Genomic DNA, 20223 nt, shown 5'->3' with positions numbered 1-20223 from the left:
CCCCAACCCCAAGTTCAATAGGGCAAGAGATTCACCATAAAAGCAGCAAACAACCATCCTGAAACTTAATTACATTTCAAAGTAATGTAGTCACATGAAAGGAACAAAACATTTTTGTTCAATAGTTTGCCTACCAGATGGCATTTCTAAATATAGTCATCTAAAACCTTCTGTTTGTTCTATAAATAAAGATGAAAGGAATAGCAACAATAGCTAAGCATTTAAATCACTGGAAATAAAAGAGCACTTTGATTAGATTCGGAAGAACCAGGCTGATTCTAATAATGATGCCGAATCTGGGAAGGCTCAAATTCTAGGTGAAACTCATAATCCCAACCTTCAGGTACTGCTCAAACTGGTGTTCATTCTGGTGGGTGAGCAAACCAGGAACTAACACCAGGAGAAATGGAGACGTGGGAAGGAACACAGGAAATCTAAATCAACAGAGAATCTAAAGGGCTACTGTCCAAATCCCGGAAGATTCTGTTTTGTTTTTGTTTTTTTTGTTGTTTTTTTTGTGTTTTTTTTTCTGAAGCTGGAAACAGGGAGAGACAGTCAGACAGAATCCCGCATGCGCCCGACCGGGATCCAACCGGCACGCCCACCAGGGGGCGATGCTCTGCCCCTCCGGGGCGTCGCTCTGCCGCGACCAGAGCCACTCTAGAGCCTGGGGCAGAGGCCAAGGAGCCATCCCCAGCGCCCGGGCCATCTTTGCTCCAATGGAGCTTTGGCTGCGGGAGGGGAAGAGAGAGACAGAGAGGAAGGAGGGGGCGGGGGTGGAGAAGCAAATGGACTCCTCTCCTATGCGCCCTGGCCGGCAATCGAACCCGGGTCCCCCGCACGCCAGGCTGACGCTCTTCTGCTGAGCCAACCGGCCAGGGCCTGTTTTTGTTTTGAAATAAAATAGTTGGTATGTGTCTTGTCTTGTTTTTGTGAGCCAATGTGTAAATGTGGGTAACAGTTAAGGACCTGAACTTTGGAGTCAGGTAAGCCCTACATGTGAGTCCAGTCTCTACAAATGACTGGCAGGATGACCCTGAGCCAAGATTTTTTTACTTCTGTGAGCCTCACTGGCAAAAGCAGATAGTAATAGCACAGAGCCTTGTGGGAATTTACTTAAGACAGTGCTTGGCTCCTAGAAAGTCCAATGAATGTCAGTTGTTTATTATTATTATTAGCAATAATCATCATCATCACTGTTAAATAACTGTTTCTGATTTTTTGCTATCTCAAAAGCATGGAGCCATGAACAGCAAGGTTTTCTGGCAGAAAATAGATTTCTAAGAGAAGAAAGCAAAGCCTTACCTGGCCTATCTCCATGTGGCCTCTGTTAGCACTGCCCTCTTTTCATCTGGCTCTTGAAAATTATCGAGATTCACATGGGGAAGGCAGGTCTAGAGAAAGAAGTTGGTTTGTTGGTTTTTTTGTTTGTTGGCTTACTTCACTTAGCATCAGAGCTCAACCCAACCCATCCTGACCTCCTCAATGATTAAACTCTCAGCTCAAAGTCTAGAAGTCTCAGTGAAAGGACTCAAAGCTCCTCTTTGATCTGGACCATTTCCATAGAAAGCGTGGATAACAGTGATAACAGCAAGGTAGAGCAGAGCTTACCTTGGCAGTCCACCTGCAATGACTAAGCAGTTTAAGCTCTTGGGAGTAGGATGATTATCTTTAACAAAAAAGATAAATTGTAACTTATCAAATATGATGCAGCTGACAATGAATGGAAGTCAGGTGTTTAATAGCATAATTACATTCTACTGGGTGTTTTTTAATTTTACATAAGGGAAGAGCCACCTGGTAGGGCTACAGCACTCAGTATTAAAAGATGTCTATAGTTAGATTTTTATATAGAAAGTAATTACATTTTGGGAGGAGGGGATTTTTTAAAATTATGATTATATATATATAAAACATAAAATTATCCATTTATACCATTTTTAAGTTCAGTGGCTATAGCCATTAAAGAGTATTTCCTCAATCGTCCTTCCCCTCAGCCCTTGGGAACCACTACCCTACTTTTGGTCTTTTATAAATTTGCCTATGCTGGGTACCTCATATAAGTGGAATCATACAATAGTTGTCCTCTCATGACTGGCTTATTTCACTTAGCATAATATTATCAAGGTTTGTCTACATTGAAGCATGTATCAAACGTTCATTCTTTTTTTAAGGCTGAATAATATTTCACTGTATGTCTATACCACATTGTGTTTTCCATTAATTTGTGGGTGGACATTTGGACTGGCTATTGTGAATCATGTTGCTGTCAACACGGGTGTACAAGTATCTGTTTGCGTCCCTGCTTTCCAGTTTTTTGTTTGTTTGTTTTGCATTTACATCCGGAAGCAGAATGATTCAATCATATAGTAATTCTAACTTTTTTTTCTTTGAGAGAAAGGCAGGGAGAAAGAGACCAAGAAACAGAAACATCGAACATCAAGCTGTGCCTGTATGTGCCCTGACTGGGATCGAACCAGTAACCTCTGCCCTTCCAGACAACTCTCCAACCAACCAAGCTATCTAACCAGGGTTCTGCTTAACTTTTTGAGAAACTGTCAAACTACATACTTCCTGAGCTGCTGCACCAGTTAACAATCCTATCAACAATGCACAGGGTTCCACGTTTTCCACATCATGGCCTACATTTATTTTTCTTTTTTTTTTTTCCAAAATAGCCATCTCAGTGTTTGTGAAATGGTATCTCTTCAGAGTGGCTTTGTAAACAATTTTTTTATAAACTATACAAAAGTTATTATTATATGGCTATTTTAGCCCAAACAGAAATAGATGCATCTTGTTCAAGCCCCAAAGTCGAAAATAAATTATGCTGTAACCCGTTAAATTTTACACCTATCAACACCAATATTTTTCCAACCAAAAAAAGTAATCCTGAGTTTATAATTTCAGTTAAAAATCCTACAGCAAAAAAATAAAAATAATAAAGTAATATTCCTTTCCCTTTCCGAAGCTGTCACTTGTATACCATTCTTAGCAAAAACAAACTCACAGCATCCATAGAACTGCTTTGCTTGCTTGCTTGCTTTGGACTCGACCCAGAAGAATTGACAGCGCCAGGCCCTCTACGCATGCGCGTTTTCAGGGGCGTGTCACCGCCCCCCTCTCGCGTGCGTACGTACGTGGGCACGCAAAACGGCGGAGGGGTGGGGCTCGCACAGCTTGGGTTGCGACCATACCATGGCTGCAGTGTCCAGCTCAGTCTACCTGCCCCGGTGCGTGGTGTCGCCGGCTGGGAGGCACAGCGCCTCTCTGATTTTCCTGCACGGCTCAGGTGGATTACAGTTTTACGTCCTTGTTTTCTGCAGCTTGGGAAGCGCCCCCCCCAGTGTGGCCCCAATTGGAGGAGGCTCGGGGCCCCTAATGCTAATAGGGCGCGGTGGACTTGGAGCGGGTGGCTGTCCCCTCGCTGGCCCCGCGGCTGCGGACAGGCGGGCAGCATGGTCACCTGTCCCCAGCCGCCCACCGCGCCTTCCCGCCCTTTGCCTTCCTTTTTTCTGTTGCGATCACTGGCCCACCGTCCTCGCTTGCGGCCCACGTGCCCAGCCCTCCACGCACAACATTTGTCTCCACGTCCCCAATCCTTCCTGACCCCTATACCTCTCCCCCAAGTTAGTAAGGTAAGTCCTCTGCTGGAGACAAACATTGCTTTTCAGGGTCAGCGATGAAGTGATGGGAATTTTCAGCTCCCTTGGGTTACTTTCCATTTCTTTCCAGCCTAAATGATGTAGGCAATGGAGAATCACAGTTAACTTAAATAATTTTTATTATGTCTCTCCTGCTCCCTCCTTTTTCCCCCCTTTTTTCCCTCCTGTCACTAAGAATCCCAAGTGTATAGCAGCACAAAGGCAAGTCTACCTGACTTTGGTAAGGTGCTTAATTCTGTATTGCATTTCTGAAACTCATCTGTAATTACTTATATCTGAATCCTCCGCTGGATCTTGAGCCCCGACCCTTATTTGAATCTTTGGTTTGCATCCCTAGTGCTTGGCCCAGCCTAAGTTCTTGGGAATTTTTTTTTTTTTTTTTTTTTTTTTTTTTTAAGCAATGAGATGCATGCAGCCCAGTGTCCTCAGGGGGCCTACCTAAAGTTAAAAACAAGAACAACCCAATTACTTTGAGTCAGCAGTGGAGGGGAGATCACAAGATGATGTGGGACTTGCTGCCAAGGGAGGAGTGAGGGGAAAACTGTGGCTAGGCTTTATTAAGGCATTTGGAAGGTGAAGAGCTTGTCAGATTTGATAGGGAAAGTGGTCTTGGAGCTGAGGCTTACTATGTAGGCTTCAGGAGGGTGGTGCTTGGAAAGTGGAGGGGATTAGAGAGGTACAGGGAGGGAGAAAACCTGGAAATGGGCAGGGTTATGAAGTTTTGTCATTTTGGCTTGCCTAAGTTCCCTTGGCTATTGCCTTTACGTGGTAACAGAACTGGGACTTGAACCCAGAGCTCTCTGGGTCCAAAATTAGTGCTCTGGAGGGTTAAGGCAAAAAAAACAAACACAGCTCTGTCTGGTTTGCTCAGTGGTAGGGTGTTGCCCAGCATGTGGATGTCCTGGGTTCGATTCCCAGACAGAGCACACAGGAGAAGCGCCCATCTGCTTCTCTACTTCTCCCCCTCTCACTTCTCTTACTCTCTTACTCTCTCTCTCTCTCTCTCTCTCTCTTTCTCTCCCCCTCCTGCAGCCATGGCTCAGTTGGAGCGAGTTGGCCCCAGGCACTGAGGATAGCTCCATGGCCTCCACCTCAGGTGCTAAGAAGAGCTCTGTTGCTGAGCAATGGAGCAACACCCCAGATGGGCAGAGCATTGCCCCCTAGTGGGCTTGCAGAGTGAATCCCAGTTGGGGAACATGCAGGAGTCTTTCTCTGCTTCCCCTCCTCTCACTAAATTAAAATAAAAATAAACACAACTGGGATGTATCATCATTTTGGAAATAGAAAATGGCCAGTTTAGAAGTTGAGGTATCTTAGAGTAACAGTGAAGCTTTACAACTGACTGTTACTAATACTATTCAGGGTTCCAAGGGATTCAGTTATGAGCCCCCAGGAATTCCCCAGCACCATACACCTTTTAATAAATAAGTTATTTTACAGTATCATCGGGAAATACTCCTAAACTTTTGTTTTTTTGTTTTTCTTGGATTGCTTCACTTAAATGGACTATTCTTACTCTTTTTGGTTTCAAATTACAACATTTAAAAAATCTGTAACAGAATTTTATCTCTGAAACTGAGTTGTCCAGTGTGTGTATATATTTGCTTTCCTTTGTACTTTGAACAAAGACTTTACGCAAAGAGTTCTGCCAATTATGCAAGTATAATACAATTTCTGTATCTTTAGAGCTCCATTTTAGTAAATAAAACTCTTCTAGGAGTATGATCTTTATATTAGACCTGAGTATATATGGTTATGTTATAGGAAATGTTTGGTTTCTGGTTACTGTAAATATGGGTAAACCAATTTTAATAGTTTTACCATATGGAATGAGGTGCTGGCTTTTTAAAAGGGGGGCTTTGTTACTAGAAATATGGCTGTTGGTTAGTAGCATTCAGCTTTGCTTTTCAAGGTCAAAAAAGAGTATTTAGAGGCAGCATTAGGCATTTTTTCATCTTAAAAGCCTGAGGTTCTAGGATATGTGTGGTGACCATAGGGTAAATGGGAATGTAAGTCACACATAGCCAACTCAATCTGAGCCTTTCCTGCTACTAAAATAGCAAAGTCCCTTTTTTCAGGATGATAAGAACAAATGGGCCTGACCAGGCAGGTACACAGTGGATAGAGCAGTGGACTGGGATGCAGAGGACCCAGGTTCGAAATCCTGAGATCCCCAGCTTGAGCACGGGCTCATCTGGTTTGAGCACAGCTCACCAGCTTGAACCCAAGGTCGCTGGCTTGAGCAAGAGGTCACTCGCTCTGCTGTAGCCCCTCCCCCCCCCCAGTCAAGGCACATAAGAGAAAGCAATCAATGAACAATTAAGGTGCCACAATGAAGAATTGATGCATCTCATCTCTTTCTCTCCCTTCCTATCTGTCTGTCCCTATCTGTTCCTCTCTCTGTCTCTCTCTGTCACACAAAAAATAAAGAAAGAAAGAACAAAGGGTAGTTTAACTAGCTTTGTTCAGCTTTCCAGATTAGATTAATTCTGTTATATATTTCTTTAAGGCACTGTAGTTCAATGGTATTAATCAGGTTTGTAATTACCTAATTTAATGTCTGTATTCCACTCTAAGCTGTAAGGTTCATGCAGGCCCAGACTATGCATGTGTTGCTTTGTCCACACAAAGTAATGTTACTAACACCCTGGGTTCTTGCTATCTCCCAGGATAGGGATCACCAGAGCCTGATGCATTGGCTGGGAATTGAACCCAGGCCTCCTAGATGACAGGGAAGAACCCTGTCTCCAAGCCACTCTGGATTCCTGTGATCTCCCAGGATAGAAATCAAAAGAGATCACCAGAAACCAGTACCGAGAAAGAAGGTTTACTTGTGCACGTGGAAGCCAGCACTGCAAAGGGCAAGGAAACGGGCTGCTTTCTGAAGCAAGCTGGGGAGAATTTTAACAACGCTAAGATGAGAAAAGTGATGTCTAAGTACGTAGAGGCAAGGCTTTATGGCACTTGTGCAGTGTATAACTACATGCTTCTTCATGGGTCACAGGTCTCATTAGCATGTTATATCCACCTAGAGAATATTTTTTTAGCAGTTAAATGAGAGCATGTCACTAAAGGATAGTTTTTCTTGCTAGTGCTCACTTGTGAACAAAGGAGAAAAAACTTAAGCCCCTCCGAACATAAATCTTACAGACAGCAGTCTATTTCAGTCCAGTAGCGGGTTGGTTTTAAGAAGTGAAGGTCTTGGTTTCCTGTCAGCAGGGCCCAGGGAGTAGCCTATCCATCTCAGTAAATCTTGGGCAACAGAGTGGGCTGGCTCTTAGAAGTTACCAATATTAAGTAATGGGCTTTTTCTCAGGTTTCCTCTTATTTGAACTGTCAACAGCATTCAGCTTTCTTGAAACACTCTCCTGGTTCCTTCCACCTCTCTTTGCTCCTCTGGTTTACTCTGCAGTCTCAGCCTCCTCTAGCCCATTAATGTTAAGATTCCTCAATATTTGGTAGCAGGTCTCCTCTTCTAACCCTACATTTTTCTCTCTGGGCTAAACTCCATAGCAGTCTACAGATTGTATTTTTACCTGTATACAGGAAACACAAATGTATGTCTCTGTTTTTAGGTCTCCATTGAGCTCAAGACATGTTTATCCACCAGCCTAATAATCACTCATTCATCAATCCATTCATTCAAGAAATATCTGTTCCACGGCCACGATGTGCAAGGCACCGTTCTAGGCTCTGGGCAAACAGCAGGGAGCAAAGCAAACAAAAATTCTTGCTCTCCTGGGCTTTGCATTCTAGTGGAGGAAGCATCATCTAGGAGGAGAGAGTAAGTTCTATGAAACAAAGAAAGCAGGGTGAGGAGTAGCTGTTGCCCCAATTTCCTGTCTCCATGTGTAGTAATGCTGTTCTCTCAGTTGTCCTAGTCAAAAACCTCACCATCGTCCTGGAAATCTTTTATCATTGACCCCCTCATAACTAATCTATTGCCAATTCCTGTTCATTTTTAGCTCCTAAATATCCTTGGTACTGATTTCTATAAACTCCAATGCTGTTACCCTAGTCAATGTATCTGTCACCTGAACAGTCGCCTCCTAACCATCTCCTACATCTCCTTCGGTCCTTCATTTCTGTCTTCACACAGTTTCCAGACATCCTTAGATGCTAGCCACCTTCCTGTCAAATAATATCTCTGTAGTTTCTGTGTGCTCTCAGGATTTATCAGGTCCCTACAGTTTCTCTAGCCTCATTTCTTTTTTATAATGACAGCTGTTATTAAGGCATAAGGATACAAATTAGAACCAGCCAAAAGAAGACACAGAAGGAAAGGACTAGGAGGGTTCTAAGGCGAGTCTGCTGTCGTCCTCAGGGATGAATTACCTCCCAGCATTGAGGTAATATTGACAGTACTCAAAGGAATATTGTCACAATGGTCAAAAGAATATTGTCATGAAGGGAATTTTACCTGAGCTTGTTACCCAGTTTTGGGTTGGGTCTTACTGCATAGACATGACTGATTTGGGGTTGAACTCAAATCTCCATCCTCCTTTATTCCCTGGAGGTTAGGCTGATATTATGTGGTTCACAGCCCCAGCCTTCTAATCACATGGTTGGTATTTCTGCTGGCCAGCTCCCCCCCTGAGTCATCTCCTTAGTAGAAACTATCCTGTGGTTTGAGGGCTTGTCCATGAAAAACAAAGACACTCTAATCACTCAGGAAATTCTAAGGGTTTAGGGCAGGGGTCCCCAAACTGTGGCCCCCTGAGGCCATTTATCCAGACCCCCTCCCCCCGCCGCACTTCCGGAAGGGGCACCTCTTTCATTGATGGTCAGTGAGAGGAGCATAGTTCCTATTGAAATACCGGTCAGTTTGTTGATTTAAATTTACTTGTTCTTTATTTTAAATATTGCATTTGTTCCCATTTTGTTTTTTACTTTAAAATAAGATATGTGCAGTGTGCATAGGGATTTGTTCATAGTTTTTTTTATAGTCCGGCCCTCCAACGGTCTGAGGGACATGAACTGGCCCCCTGTGTAAAAAGTTTGGGGACCCCTGGTTTAGAGGTTACCTCTTTCTTAGGAACTGGGGACAAAGGCTAGCCAAAGTCTTGATTACAATTATTTTTAAAAGGGTGTCTCTAACCTCATCTTGCACTCACTGCTCTTTCTTTCTTGTGCTGCTTTTCAGTTCTTAGATGCCCACTGTCCCTTCCTTTAAAGGTCTCAGTGTCTGCCTTAGGCTCTTTCCTGCAGTACTCTACTCTTCACCGTCCTGTAGGCTTGAATTCACGCCATGCAGCAACCCTCTGCAGGATGCCCAGGTTGTACCAGTCCTGTTCTAGGCAGTAAATGAACAAAAAACTCAGTGGGTAAAACACAACACGAGCCTTGCTTTGCAGAGTTTATATTCCAGTGAAGTTACCCTGAACTTCTTAACTGGGTCATTTCTAAATACAAGGAGCCCTGGCAGCACCAAAGGTGCCATCTTTCAGTGACTACGTTTGTGTTTCACATATATGGGTATGAATATCTGACTAATGTTTGTTTCTCACACTAAACTGTGTGCTCCGTGAAAGTAGGGATTCTTTCTCCTCTCACCCTCCTGTCTTTGCCTCTCTAGCTGTGAACACGGTGCCTGACACATTTATAGGCATTCAGTAGATATTTTTTGAATTGATGTCTTAATGAACTGATTGGTTAAAAAATTCAAGTTGTTACCTTTAAAATTCCCTCCTCAGGACAACATAAAGTAGACCTGTATATTTCCTTCCTTTTTTTTTTTTTTGATGGAAATGCACATACATTAATTCTTGCATGAATTTTGGTGACTTTTCAGCCTTGGAACATATTATAATTATTTTAAGTCTTGTAAACATGGTATCAGAATTGAATTCTAATTTCTTTGGGTTAAAAATAAATACCCCTCTTGAAGGATTTTATTATTTTAACCAAGAACATTGTTTTACGTTATTCCAACAACAAAAGTTTATAAGCACTTTAGGAATTTACTGTTTTTAAGAGTAGAGATAAAAGTGACTGTTTAAAAATCAAGGAAAAAATATAATTTTTTATTTAGAAAAATCACTCACTTCATCTGTTTGTTCCTATTATAACCTTTAAACAAATGGGAAACTTGTAACTCAAGCTTAAACAAGGTCTTTAAAATGATCAGTGGTGAAGTTAGGAGTAAAATAATCAAAATTATTTCTTTTTATTGATGCCTGATCAGTTCCTAATGATAAATCAGCTTCTCTACAGTTATTTTTATATATGGAGATTTCTTTTTATTTCTTGTTCCATCCTCTGTGTGACATGAAAGTTACAGACAGCTTTTAAATACACTGAATTGTCAAAATGTTTTATGTTAATCTAGATTTTGTGATCCATCAGGTGATTCTGGACAAGGACTGAGAAGGTGGATCAAGCAGGTTTTAAATCAAGATTTAACATTCCAGCACATAAAAATTATTTACCCGACAGCTCCTCCCAGGTAAGCAGTAAGGGATCGCAATACTCAGGGTAACTCTTTGGCATGAACATATATGAATAGACGTACCGGCTGGATGTTCTGGATTTAAAATATTTTAAATTGGGGTACTTTTTTCCAGAACTTTTTTTTTTGCACAATTATATTATTGGGCTGTTTTGCTAGGTGAGTACAGTGTTCCCTCTTAGTAAAGCATTCCTAGAGCTCTTAATTTAAACCCTGTCCCAAGCCTGGCCTCCAGGACTTGGCTTCCTCCAGCCCTATGGATTGCTTACCTTTCAGACTCTTTTATTCCCCTCGTGCATCCCAGAGAAACCGGTATCTCTAACAAGCATCCCCTTTCTAATAATTTAGTGAAGCAAGAGTTTCGAATCTGTGGGAAAGACTCTTGAGGCATTCATTCAACACTCCTGAGGTTTCAGAAATAATGTTAATAAGCCTTTTGAGTCAGTAAGCCAGAATAGGAATATGGAATTGACTACTTAATAAATATTTCGATTATTCAACTTGCAGGCGTATTTAACAAAATGCACAGTCCTGAAATCAGTTCAGTTTTGTAGACAGACTGCTTTTTGTAATTATTAAATTAGCATCTGCATCGTCTCTTACTCTGAACACATGCACCGAACTGGGCCTTACCAGTCCTCTCTTGTGTAGTAAGCAAGGTAATGTGAGCAGAGCTGTGCAACCCAGCCTGGTTTCCCATTAGCTGGGCTTGTGGACACACTGTGTGCTTATGCAAATGCTCTGCTTTATATTTTTATTAACATTATTAAGGAGAAGTAGACAATTTCAAGGACTTTTTTCTATGTACTTAAAGATTTTACTTACTGCAGTTGGTAGAATTGAATGGATAAGAAAAACATACTTCTATCGTAAGTTTTAAGATTCAAAAGAGTTATGATTTTACTATAATTTTAGTAGTTCGGTAGTGCAGATAAAAGACCAAATGACCAGTGGGTTACTTTTGTGCTGTAAGTTGAATGTCTTTGAAAATGTCCAAAGAGCTTACTATTTGCTCTTGGTTTGTAGGGTAGTGAAGCTGGGAAGGAGAGAAACATTGGGGATGGGAAAGAGAAGTTCATTTCAGCCGAAGTATAAATATAATTGTATGATGTGATTGAATGGAAGATCATTGGAAATACAGTTCTAGGAATTAGTATGTTTCACCTTATGAATTTTATGTCATCACCAATGTGAAAGGAACTTGAGGCCAGAGATACCTCTGAGAGTTCAAAATTCTCCACATACACTAAGTATTGTTTGTGGGTGCTGTTCATTGAAGTAGCTCACTGAACTAATACTAGTTACTAATATTCATCATAACTCTTTGGTATTACATGTTTTCCTAGTCAGTGGCTCTTTGGACAGATCATCAAGTATTTTAGTCCAATGCTAAGCAATGAAATATAGTATGAGCTACATAAGCAAATTTAAATTTTCATTACACCACATTTAAAAAAAGGAAAAAGAAACAATTTAATCTTAATTTGAATGATATATTTATTTAACCCATTAAATTCAAAATTATCATTTCAACTTGTTATTTGTATAAACATATCAGTGATATTTCATCTTCTTTTGTTCATTCCAGATTTTTGAAATCTAATGTGTATTTTCCATGTATAGTACATGTGAATTTGTATGCTGATTAATTAATAAATTAAATTAAAAGCTCAGTTCTTCAGTTGCACTACCTACATTTTTAATTTCGCTGTAGCTATATGTGGCTAGGGACAGCACAGTATGTTGGGGGCAACTGTTCTTGACCATATCGTCATTATTACTTAACCTTTGCCTGAGTTATAATTCTTGATGATTTTTTTTTAATGAGGTGATTTAAATTACTTGTTCTCAAGCAGTGATGATTGTCCCTCAGGAAACATTTGGCCATGTTGGAAGACAGTTTTGGTTGTCACATCTGGGAGGCAGGGCAGCATGGAAAGGCAAGTGGCCAAGGTGCCACTGAGAATCCTCCACTGCATGGGAGAGCCCTGAGAGCCCTGGTCTCAGTAGTGCCTAGCCTGAAACACCCTGCTCCAAGTGACACCTCTACCGCCCATACTAGTATTATTAGTGTCTTGTTTCTCCTGTAGGAAACAAAAGGTTGCGTTGTGGTCAGCTGCTTATATTTTTGAAAAGGTAATGTAAGTAGAGATGGCATTATTGTCTTAGAATTGATACAAAAAGATGGCTGCGATTGCACCTACCAACAGGTCTCTATGTGCTAGGCTTCCTTCATGTTTAGACTTAATCTCTCAAGGTCAGAAACATTAGAAACAAAATCCACTTTCCATCAAACCTTTCCAGTCTCTAGTTCACTCTTGTGAGCAAGGATTTGTAAAGTTTTGCTTTGCTGTCATCACTGGTTCTAAGATTCCTAAAATGAAGACATAAAGACTTCAGAAATCAGTACAATTTGCAGTTTCCCATTCTGGAACTCAAGAGTTTTTCAAAAATAATCAGAAAGCATATATATGTGTTTTACTATAAATAGGATCTACATTGTGTAATATTACATTTCAGGCCCCTGTCCTTCATCAGTCCCCATCAAATAGTGAAATAAAACAATCTAATTAAGGATAGTAATGCAACTTAATTTGCTACGAACATACAAATTAAGTAGGTTTGCAAAATGTGCATATTGCTTTCAAATATAAATACCAGAGCTCTGAACTGAACTAGCAAAATTATTTATGTTAAATACTCAGCAAGTGGTATATTCCATAACTCTGCTGTATTTCACTGGTCCTTTCCATATCAGGAACCAAATGTCATTGATCAAAATGACCAATGGCTGCAAAACTTTTGACTTGGGATTTTCTAAATGTCAGAGGGGATCTTATGAACAATACAATAAGCAAGACTAGTTTAATGTTTTATCAAATCAGAAAATGTATTTCAGTATTACTGTGAATTTCTTTTTCTGTTTTGATGAGACGTGCAGATGTTATCAAGTTTTAATTCCAGGTGTCTCAGACTCTCAGAGTAATTAGAAATGTCATTTAATATGTAACTTAACATGACAAGCTCTAAAATAATTTAATTTTCAAATATGAACCACATCTCTATTGACTGAAGATTTTGTAGTCTTAGTTCATCTTACATCTTGTCATCAGAGAAAATACTCTGTACAGTTTCAGTCTGTTGATACTGTCCCTTATTTTATGGTCTTGCATATGGTCTCTTTTGGTGACTATGCAAAGTGCATTTTGTGTTTAAAATTCTGTAAATGTCAGTAGTTGAAGGTGGTTATAGTATTGCTCAAATTTTATATTTGCATAATCATTCTTTTTCTAAGTTGTTTTATTAGGTCTTGAAGAATAGGTATTAAAATCTTCAACTATGATTGTAGATCAGTCTGTTTCTTCTCTTAGTTCTCTCAGATTTCTCTGCATGCCTTTTAAGTGATATTATTACACATGCCTGTGAGGGATTATCATCTTCCTCATTAATTGCTACTTTTATAAAATGTTCACTTTTATCTCTGGTAATACCTGGACATATACTTTAGTCATACAGGATATATCCACTTTCCTGTGTTTGCAGATTTATAGTATATTTTTTCCCATCCTTTTGATTTCCTTTGATGAGTCTTATGTACTGTGTATTTTTCCATCTTTTTTACAACCTATCTATGTGATTAGATTTAAACTGGGTTTCTCACAGACAATATATATATATATATATTTGGGTGTTTTTCTTTAGCCAATCTAAACAGTCTCTATCATTTAAGTGATTTGTTTAAACCATTTGCATTTAATGTAGCTATTGCTATGTTTGAATTTAAATCTACTTACTACTTTTTCTTTCCATTTTATTGGGTTATTTAAATTTTTTTAATACTCCATTTTCACTTATCTTTTTTTATGCTTTTTCTGATTGCTTAGGGGTTATAAGGTATATATCAAACCTTTTACCTATTGAGTTTTTTTTAACCACTTTTCATGAAATGTAGAAACCTTACAGCCATACAGGAATCTTTATCCTCTCCTTTTTATGTTATCCTTGTCATATGTATTTTATCTACAAACATTAAAAACTATTAATCAAGGTTATGATTTTTGCTTTCAACAGTCATATATATATGAAAGAAGTTAAGAGAAGAATAATAGTCTATTATATTTACCCACTGTGGCCTATTACAGCATATCAATATGTTGTGATTAAATTGTAAATTGCCATTTTGAGTATAAGGTATTCCTTTACCTCAACCTTATTTAATAGATGTTTTTAATCAGCTCAGTTAGAGGCATATTGAATAAAAGTCAGCAATTAGCTTGTTATGTTGATTTAAATAGAAAATATTGCTTTATTTTTTTTTCATTATGTTGATTTGGACTCTGTTTAACTGAAGTGCTCAGTAAATATTTTTATTTCTATGACATACTTTAATTGTATTTGTAATTAGAGTTTTTCTTAGTTTGAGTTTACTATTAGAATTTTTATTTAAAATATAATAATATTTTAACAAGCCATTAATAATTTATATGATGATATATAGTTTCTCTTGGCGTTTTGGAATTCTAAGAGTAATAAGATTTGCATAGTGCCTCTAATTTTTGAGTTATTATTTTTTCACATGAAGTGCGTGTTTATATTTTTCATTAACCACGTTTTCCAAAACAGTGTCAGGCACTTTTGACTTAGGTATCATAAACAATAAATTCATCTCTATCACTTAAGATTTCTATCTGAACCACAATGCTGGGCGTCTCTTTCCCCATGCCAGTAGGTTTACACTGCAAATATACTTCACTGGTTAGGAACCCTGCTAAAAACAGCTATTGTGAAGAAATAATTCTACTTGTTTCGTATTGTAAACAGTATATTTAAATACTGTTAGTATATAAAAACTTGTTTTCTTAGAAACATGTTCTTATTTGAAAAAAGAAAAATTTGACCCTTTCCTCGAAATCACAATATGGGTTTTAGAAGAATTAAAGTCAAAAGAAATGCAGAACAGATATTTTAGGTATTCTCTTATTTCTAGCTGACACAAGTTAACCAAGAGACACAAGCGATTATTGACATTCATTATTCAGCAAATACTTGTTCTTGGCATGGGGAGGGTATCCCTGAAGAAAAGAGTCCCCACTCTCAGGAAGCTCACACAAACTGGGGAAAAAAGAGAAATTAAGTAAATTAATTTCACATAGTGCTACGTTCTGTACAGTTAAGTAGGATGATGGAGTTGGGAGACTGTGTGTGCATTATAGGGGGGAAGGGACATAGACTTTAAATTATAAGGTCAATGAAGGTGCCCCCATGGAAATGACATTTAAGCTGGGACCCCAGTGGTCAGAGGGAGCCCGTCATGCAGGAATATAGCAAGGAGCATAGCAGCTGGAGGGAATATGGAGGCGAAGTCCCCCGGTCAGGAACACACTAGTCCTGCTGAGAGGAAAGCAGGAGGGGAGCAGAACTCTGGGGAAGAACTGTGAAATAAGGATAGAGAGGAAGACTGAGTCAGATGACATTATCTTAAAGGTTATGAGTGACCTTTCGATTTTATGACTTTTGGGGAATACAGATCAAAACAGAACTTGGTATCAGGTTGAATGTCAAGTCTTTTTTATTTATTTTTTTACCCTTGGACATTTTATTCCGTCTTAATATTTTACCAATGTGTAATGGTTTGATTAATTGATTGACTTAGGAGCCACATAGATGTTCATTGCCCAACATATTCATTTATTGTGGTAATGTCTGAGCTCTTTTATACCAGCTAATAAAGTGATTTATTTGAGGAAGACGGTAGATGAGTATAACACATGTACCAGTTGGTTGGCTATTTTAAAAAACAATCTTTTATGATTTATTTAACAGATATTCTAACAACTTAAGAGAATTATGCATTCTTGATTATGTTTTCTTAACAGAAAAGTTCTAAATTGTTCTTTGTTTTTTTAAATTTTCCCAGCTATCTTCTTTGAACAGAATTTTAATATTCTTAGATAATAGAATAAAATAGCAACCACATTAGTAAAACTTACATTGGGATTTCACCTCTATGGAGCATCTATCGCTAATTAAGTAGGGCACTATCAGAGACAAAAAGTTAAATGAATGTCATTTTTTTCTATTAATGGCCAGGTTCCCAGAATGATTCATACCTCAGCCTATGATATCATCCTTATTTAAGTGTTTAGACAGGCAAATAAACACTTAGAGAAAGAGCAGAATAAAAATAAAAAGGGAAGCAGAAATCATTCACGAGAGTAAGCATCAAATTCAGCTTCAAAGTGAGCACTCTAAGTTTTCATTCAGAAGATCGCTCTGGTTTTTGTGACAAATTGAATACAACTTGGAATGGCATTTTGTCTGATGGTGACATTAATACTAGGTGGAAAGTACCTGTTTTCATTTTCAGAGTACTTTAAGAAAGTTAATCCTGAGAAGGGGATTCTGGGATTTGAGAGTCTTGAAATGCCTGCTGTCTTCTCTCCCCTCCTGATTCCAGTTTACTTACCTCTCACGAGCAGAGCAGCTTCTGAGGTCAGGAGATGTACAGGAAAGAGAGTTCAGGCTCCACTGGAGCCCCAGGAAAGAGCTGGTGCCAGATTTTGTCTCCTGTGCACCGTTGGGAGCCTGGGGGACAAGGCAGGAGCCTCAGATGTGGGTCAGAGTACAGCACATCCTGAAAAAAGCTCAGTGGGCCCGAACCTTCCCTCCCCTCAGGTCTAGGTCATGAAACGCGACTTCCCAGTATTTGGTTGTAGTGGGCATTTCACTGACTTTGGAGGGTGAGAATACACAGCTAATTCTGAAATGGGGCAAGCGGTAGATGTTGGAAGAATTCTGGCGTGGGTTCTTCAGAGGTTTACATTTCTTTCCAATCATGCTGGGTCCCATTTGCACCTTAGCAGCACATTCACTAATAACATGACCATCCCGCTTTAGATAAATGTAAAGACTCTTAGAAGATTAACCCTGTTCAACAAGACACCCAACTCAGAGCATTGCGTTGCATCACATTAAATGTCTTATAAGTCCAACAAAGCACCCAATTTGAGACCCAAATGATGCAAAAAGTATGGATTATCTGTATGATGAGTTCTTCCAATGATTACTTATATCCCATTGGACTTTCATTGCAAGGTTCCTGAAAAGATTTAAAAAAAATAGTCCCAATTCCTGATTTAAAAAAAAACAAAAACCAACTAGATAGGGTGGGGGGAGATGGAGAGAATAAGGACGGACTAGCATTAGTAAATGTTAATGGAATCACCAGTCAAGTTAACGCCACATGCATGGCGATGCTTTTAATATGAAAATTTTAATTTATAAAAATTTTAATTTACAAAACTGAGGATACTGCAGTTATTCAAATGCAATTATTCAAACTGTTTTAGAAGTTAAAGCATCTTATTTTAATTTTTTGTTGTTTTTTCTTGTTTGGGTTTAAACAGACCATATACTCCTATGAAAGGAGGAATCTCCAATGTGTGGTTTGATAGATTTAAAATATCTAATGACTGCCCGGAACACCTGGAGTCAATCGATGCAATGTGTCACGTGCTTACGAATCTGATCCATGGTGAAGTCAAAAGTGGCATCAAGAAGAACAGGATTTTAGTGGGTAAGACCTTTAAAGGCTGGCCATTTAAGTTGTTTTCACTTTTGTTTAATTCTGTTCATTGAACTTGACTTGGAATATTATTTAGAAGCCCTTGTATATCATTTGACCTGTTCGTAGTTTCAAATAAACAGTAAGGGTTTCAGAGATATTAGAATTATAAACAATAGCTCATGAAACTAATTCACTTTCATTTTAATAATAACAATTTGAGAGCCCCGTGTTTAATTTTCAATTAAGAGATTATTCATTTCAGTTTTTAAAACAATTTATTTTAATTAGCTTAAGTTTTATAAATGTGTTTAAACTACTATTGCTATGATTAAGCACACAGTCAAAATATAACATTGGATTTATGAACAGTAAACTCTTCCAAGTTAATATCACAGGAATAAGGTATTTATAAACCTTTGTTAAATGACTGTATCAATCTCTGTTCCCAAAGGGATATAAAGTGCCTTTTTATAAGCTCTTTTTTCTACTTAATACCCTTATTTTCTTTAATCATCAAAAACATAAACTATAATATCTCTTTATAATACATACAAAAGTGAGATTGGATGTTTAGAATGTTTGTGGTACAGAACACATTTTGGTGAAGGAATTTTATTTTCAAATATAACTAATTTTTTATAATGAGTTGTACTAATAATGAAATTACAAAGCAAATTACAAATCCCTATCATGTTCTAAATAACATTCATATGGACATTGAAATTGCCTAGAGACAGGTTTGGATAAATTAGTAAACTTCCGTTGTGTTTACTGAAGTACTGAACTAACTATTCATTGTGTTGAGAGGTAGCATGATAGAATGAATTCTTCTCTGCTTTGCCTTGCCTGCTACTTCTGTTAGTTAAAAGTTGTGTATCCTACAGCCAGTAACATCCCCTTTATGGACCTCTGTTTCTTCATCTGTATTTAACTCTGTGTTTCTATATTTAACAACATTTAACTCTAATAGAGATAAATAGGAGTATTGTGGGAGTTCTGGGAAGAGTGCATGGAAGGGCACTCGACTCTGTTTAGGGGATCAGACAAATCCAGTTATTTACCAAATAGTTTCTAAGTTCCTGCTGTGTGCCAGGCACTGTTAGATGGTCCAAGGGACACACAGCTAAATAAAACAGGACCTGTCTCACAGTTTCTTACAACCTGGAAAGCCCATGAGGTTCTTATAATGATCACAGTAAATAAAGCCAGCCAGTGACAAGCCCTGCCACGATAGAACTGAGTGCTCCTCAAAGAGAATCATGGCAGGACCCACCCTGACTCCTGCCACAGAGCGGACACGGGAAATTTACATAAATGGCATGCCCTGGTCAGTGAAATGATGATTTAATTCATAAAGAACCACAGGAGCCTGACCTGTGGTGGCGCAGTGGATAAAGCGTCGACCTGGAAATGCTGAGGTCGCCGGTTCGAAACCCTGGGCTTGCCTGGTCAAGGCACATATGGGAGTTGATGCTTCCAGCTCCTTCCCCCCTTCTCTCTCTCTGTCTCTCCTCTCTCTCCCTCTCTGTCTCTCCCTCTCCTCTCTAAAATGAATAAATAAAAAATTAAAAAATAAAAATAAAAATTAAAAAAAAAAAGAACCACAGGAATTCAGAAGATGAGATCATAGGTAGTTGAGGTGGTTAGAGTTCAGTTGGAAGGTAGCAAGGGCACGTGAGATTTTGAGATGCACAGATAAGTAACATTTTAACTGTTGTAGTGTAGAGGTCTAGGCATAGAGAAGGATAGGAACAGGACTTACATGTGGGAAAGCTTCACTTGTTCTATCTAGGCACGAGATGGCTTTAGCAGAAAGTTTGTTGTCTGAATGGCAAATGCCTTTTGGACTCCGATATCTGCACTAAAGAGGCTTCAGAGTGTAATAATGTAGTGGCCAAAATGAGTTCCAATTTGAAGTCCTCCAGTGCCTCGCTGGTTCAGCACTTACTGCCCTCACTGAATTTCTGCTGCCTCATCTATAAGGGGGGAATAATAACACGTTCTTTCTTCTAAAACACTTGGCTCTTTCTAAGCTCTTGGTCAGTTCTTTCTGGTTTCCCTGTACCCTTTATTCTATAAGTAATTGGTAAGAGGTGATTAAAGAAAGTCCTTGAGTTGTAATTAGAACTGTGCTTTAGAAAGAGCATTCTAGCAGGAGGTGTGAGTGAAGAGAAAGAAGCAAAGTTAGATATGGAAACACCAGGTACTGAATTTATCATTATAAGGTAATGAGACTCAGAAGTAATGTTATATATGGGAAAAGATCAGGATAAGAAATTGCTTTAAAATAAAATTACAAAATTATTTGTGAAAAGGTAGAAGAGTATTCTAATTAGTACTCTTAATTTACAAATGCCAGTAAGGTTTAAGTGCTGTTCATAACTTTTTAGTGAAGGGGGATTCAATGGGAAGTCAAAGAAAAGTGCTTTGAAATTCTGAGCAATCTTATTAAACACTTACACATCATAGTGATGTTAGGTGTTTTAACAAAATTAAATGTGAGAGAGAACACAATAAAATTATAACACTGAGAATGAAAAAAA

The 20223-nt window shown here is 38.7% G+C and overlaps 1 protein-coding gene and 1 long non-coding RNA gene across 5 annotated transcripts in view; one reads left to right on the top strand and one right to left on the bottom strand.

Moving 5' to 3' along the window:
• LOC136320325 (uncharacterized) overlaps positions 1-3062 on the bottom strand; it is a 329953-nt gene extending 326891 nt beyond the window's left edge. For both annotated transcript variants that reach the window (XR_010728311.1, XR_010728312.1), the window contains exons 1-2: positions 3011-3062; positions 1306-1394 (exon numbers count right to left, since the gene is read on the bottom strand). This is a non-coding gene — a long non-coding RNA (uncharacterized lncRNA). The remainder of the gene's footprint in view (positions 1-1305; positions 1395-3010) is intronic.
• A 106-nt stretch (positions 3063-3168) lies between these two features.
• The window catches only part of LYPLAL1 (lysophospholipase like 1), a 60250-nt gene continuing 43195 nt past the window's right edge, over positions 3169-20223 (top strand). For all 3 annotated transcript variants that reach the window (XM_066238105.1, XM_066238106.1, XM_066238104.1), the window contains exons 1-3: positions 3169-3292; positions 10011-10110; positions 17520-17689. In XM_066238105.1, coding sequence (XP_066094202.1) covers positions 3199-3292; positions 10011-10110; positions 17520-17689 — 364 coding nt within the window. In that variant the 5' untranslated portion in view covers positions 3169-3198. The remainder of the gene's footprint in view (positions 3293-10010; positions 10111-17519; positions 17690-20223) is intronic.

The sequence above is a fragment of the Saccopteryx bilineata genome, chromosome 1, assembly GCF_036850765.1.
Source record: "Saccopteryx bilineata isolate mSacBil1 chromosome 1, mSacBil1_pri_phased_curated, whole genome shotgun sequence".
Classification (NCBI taxonomy): Eukaryota; Metazoa; Chordata; class Mammalia; order Chiroptera; family Emballonuridae; genus Saccopteryx; species Saccopteryx bilineata.
The sequence above is the reverse complement of the archived record's forward strand: the minus strand, read 5'-3'. Positions and strand labels throughout refer to the sequence as shown.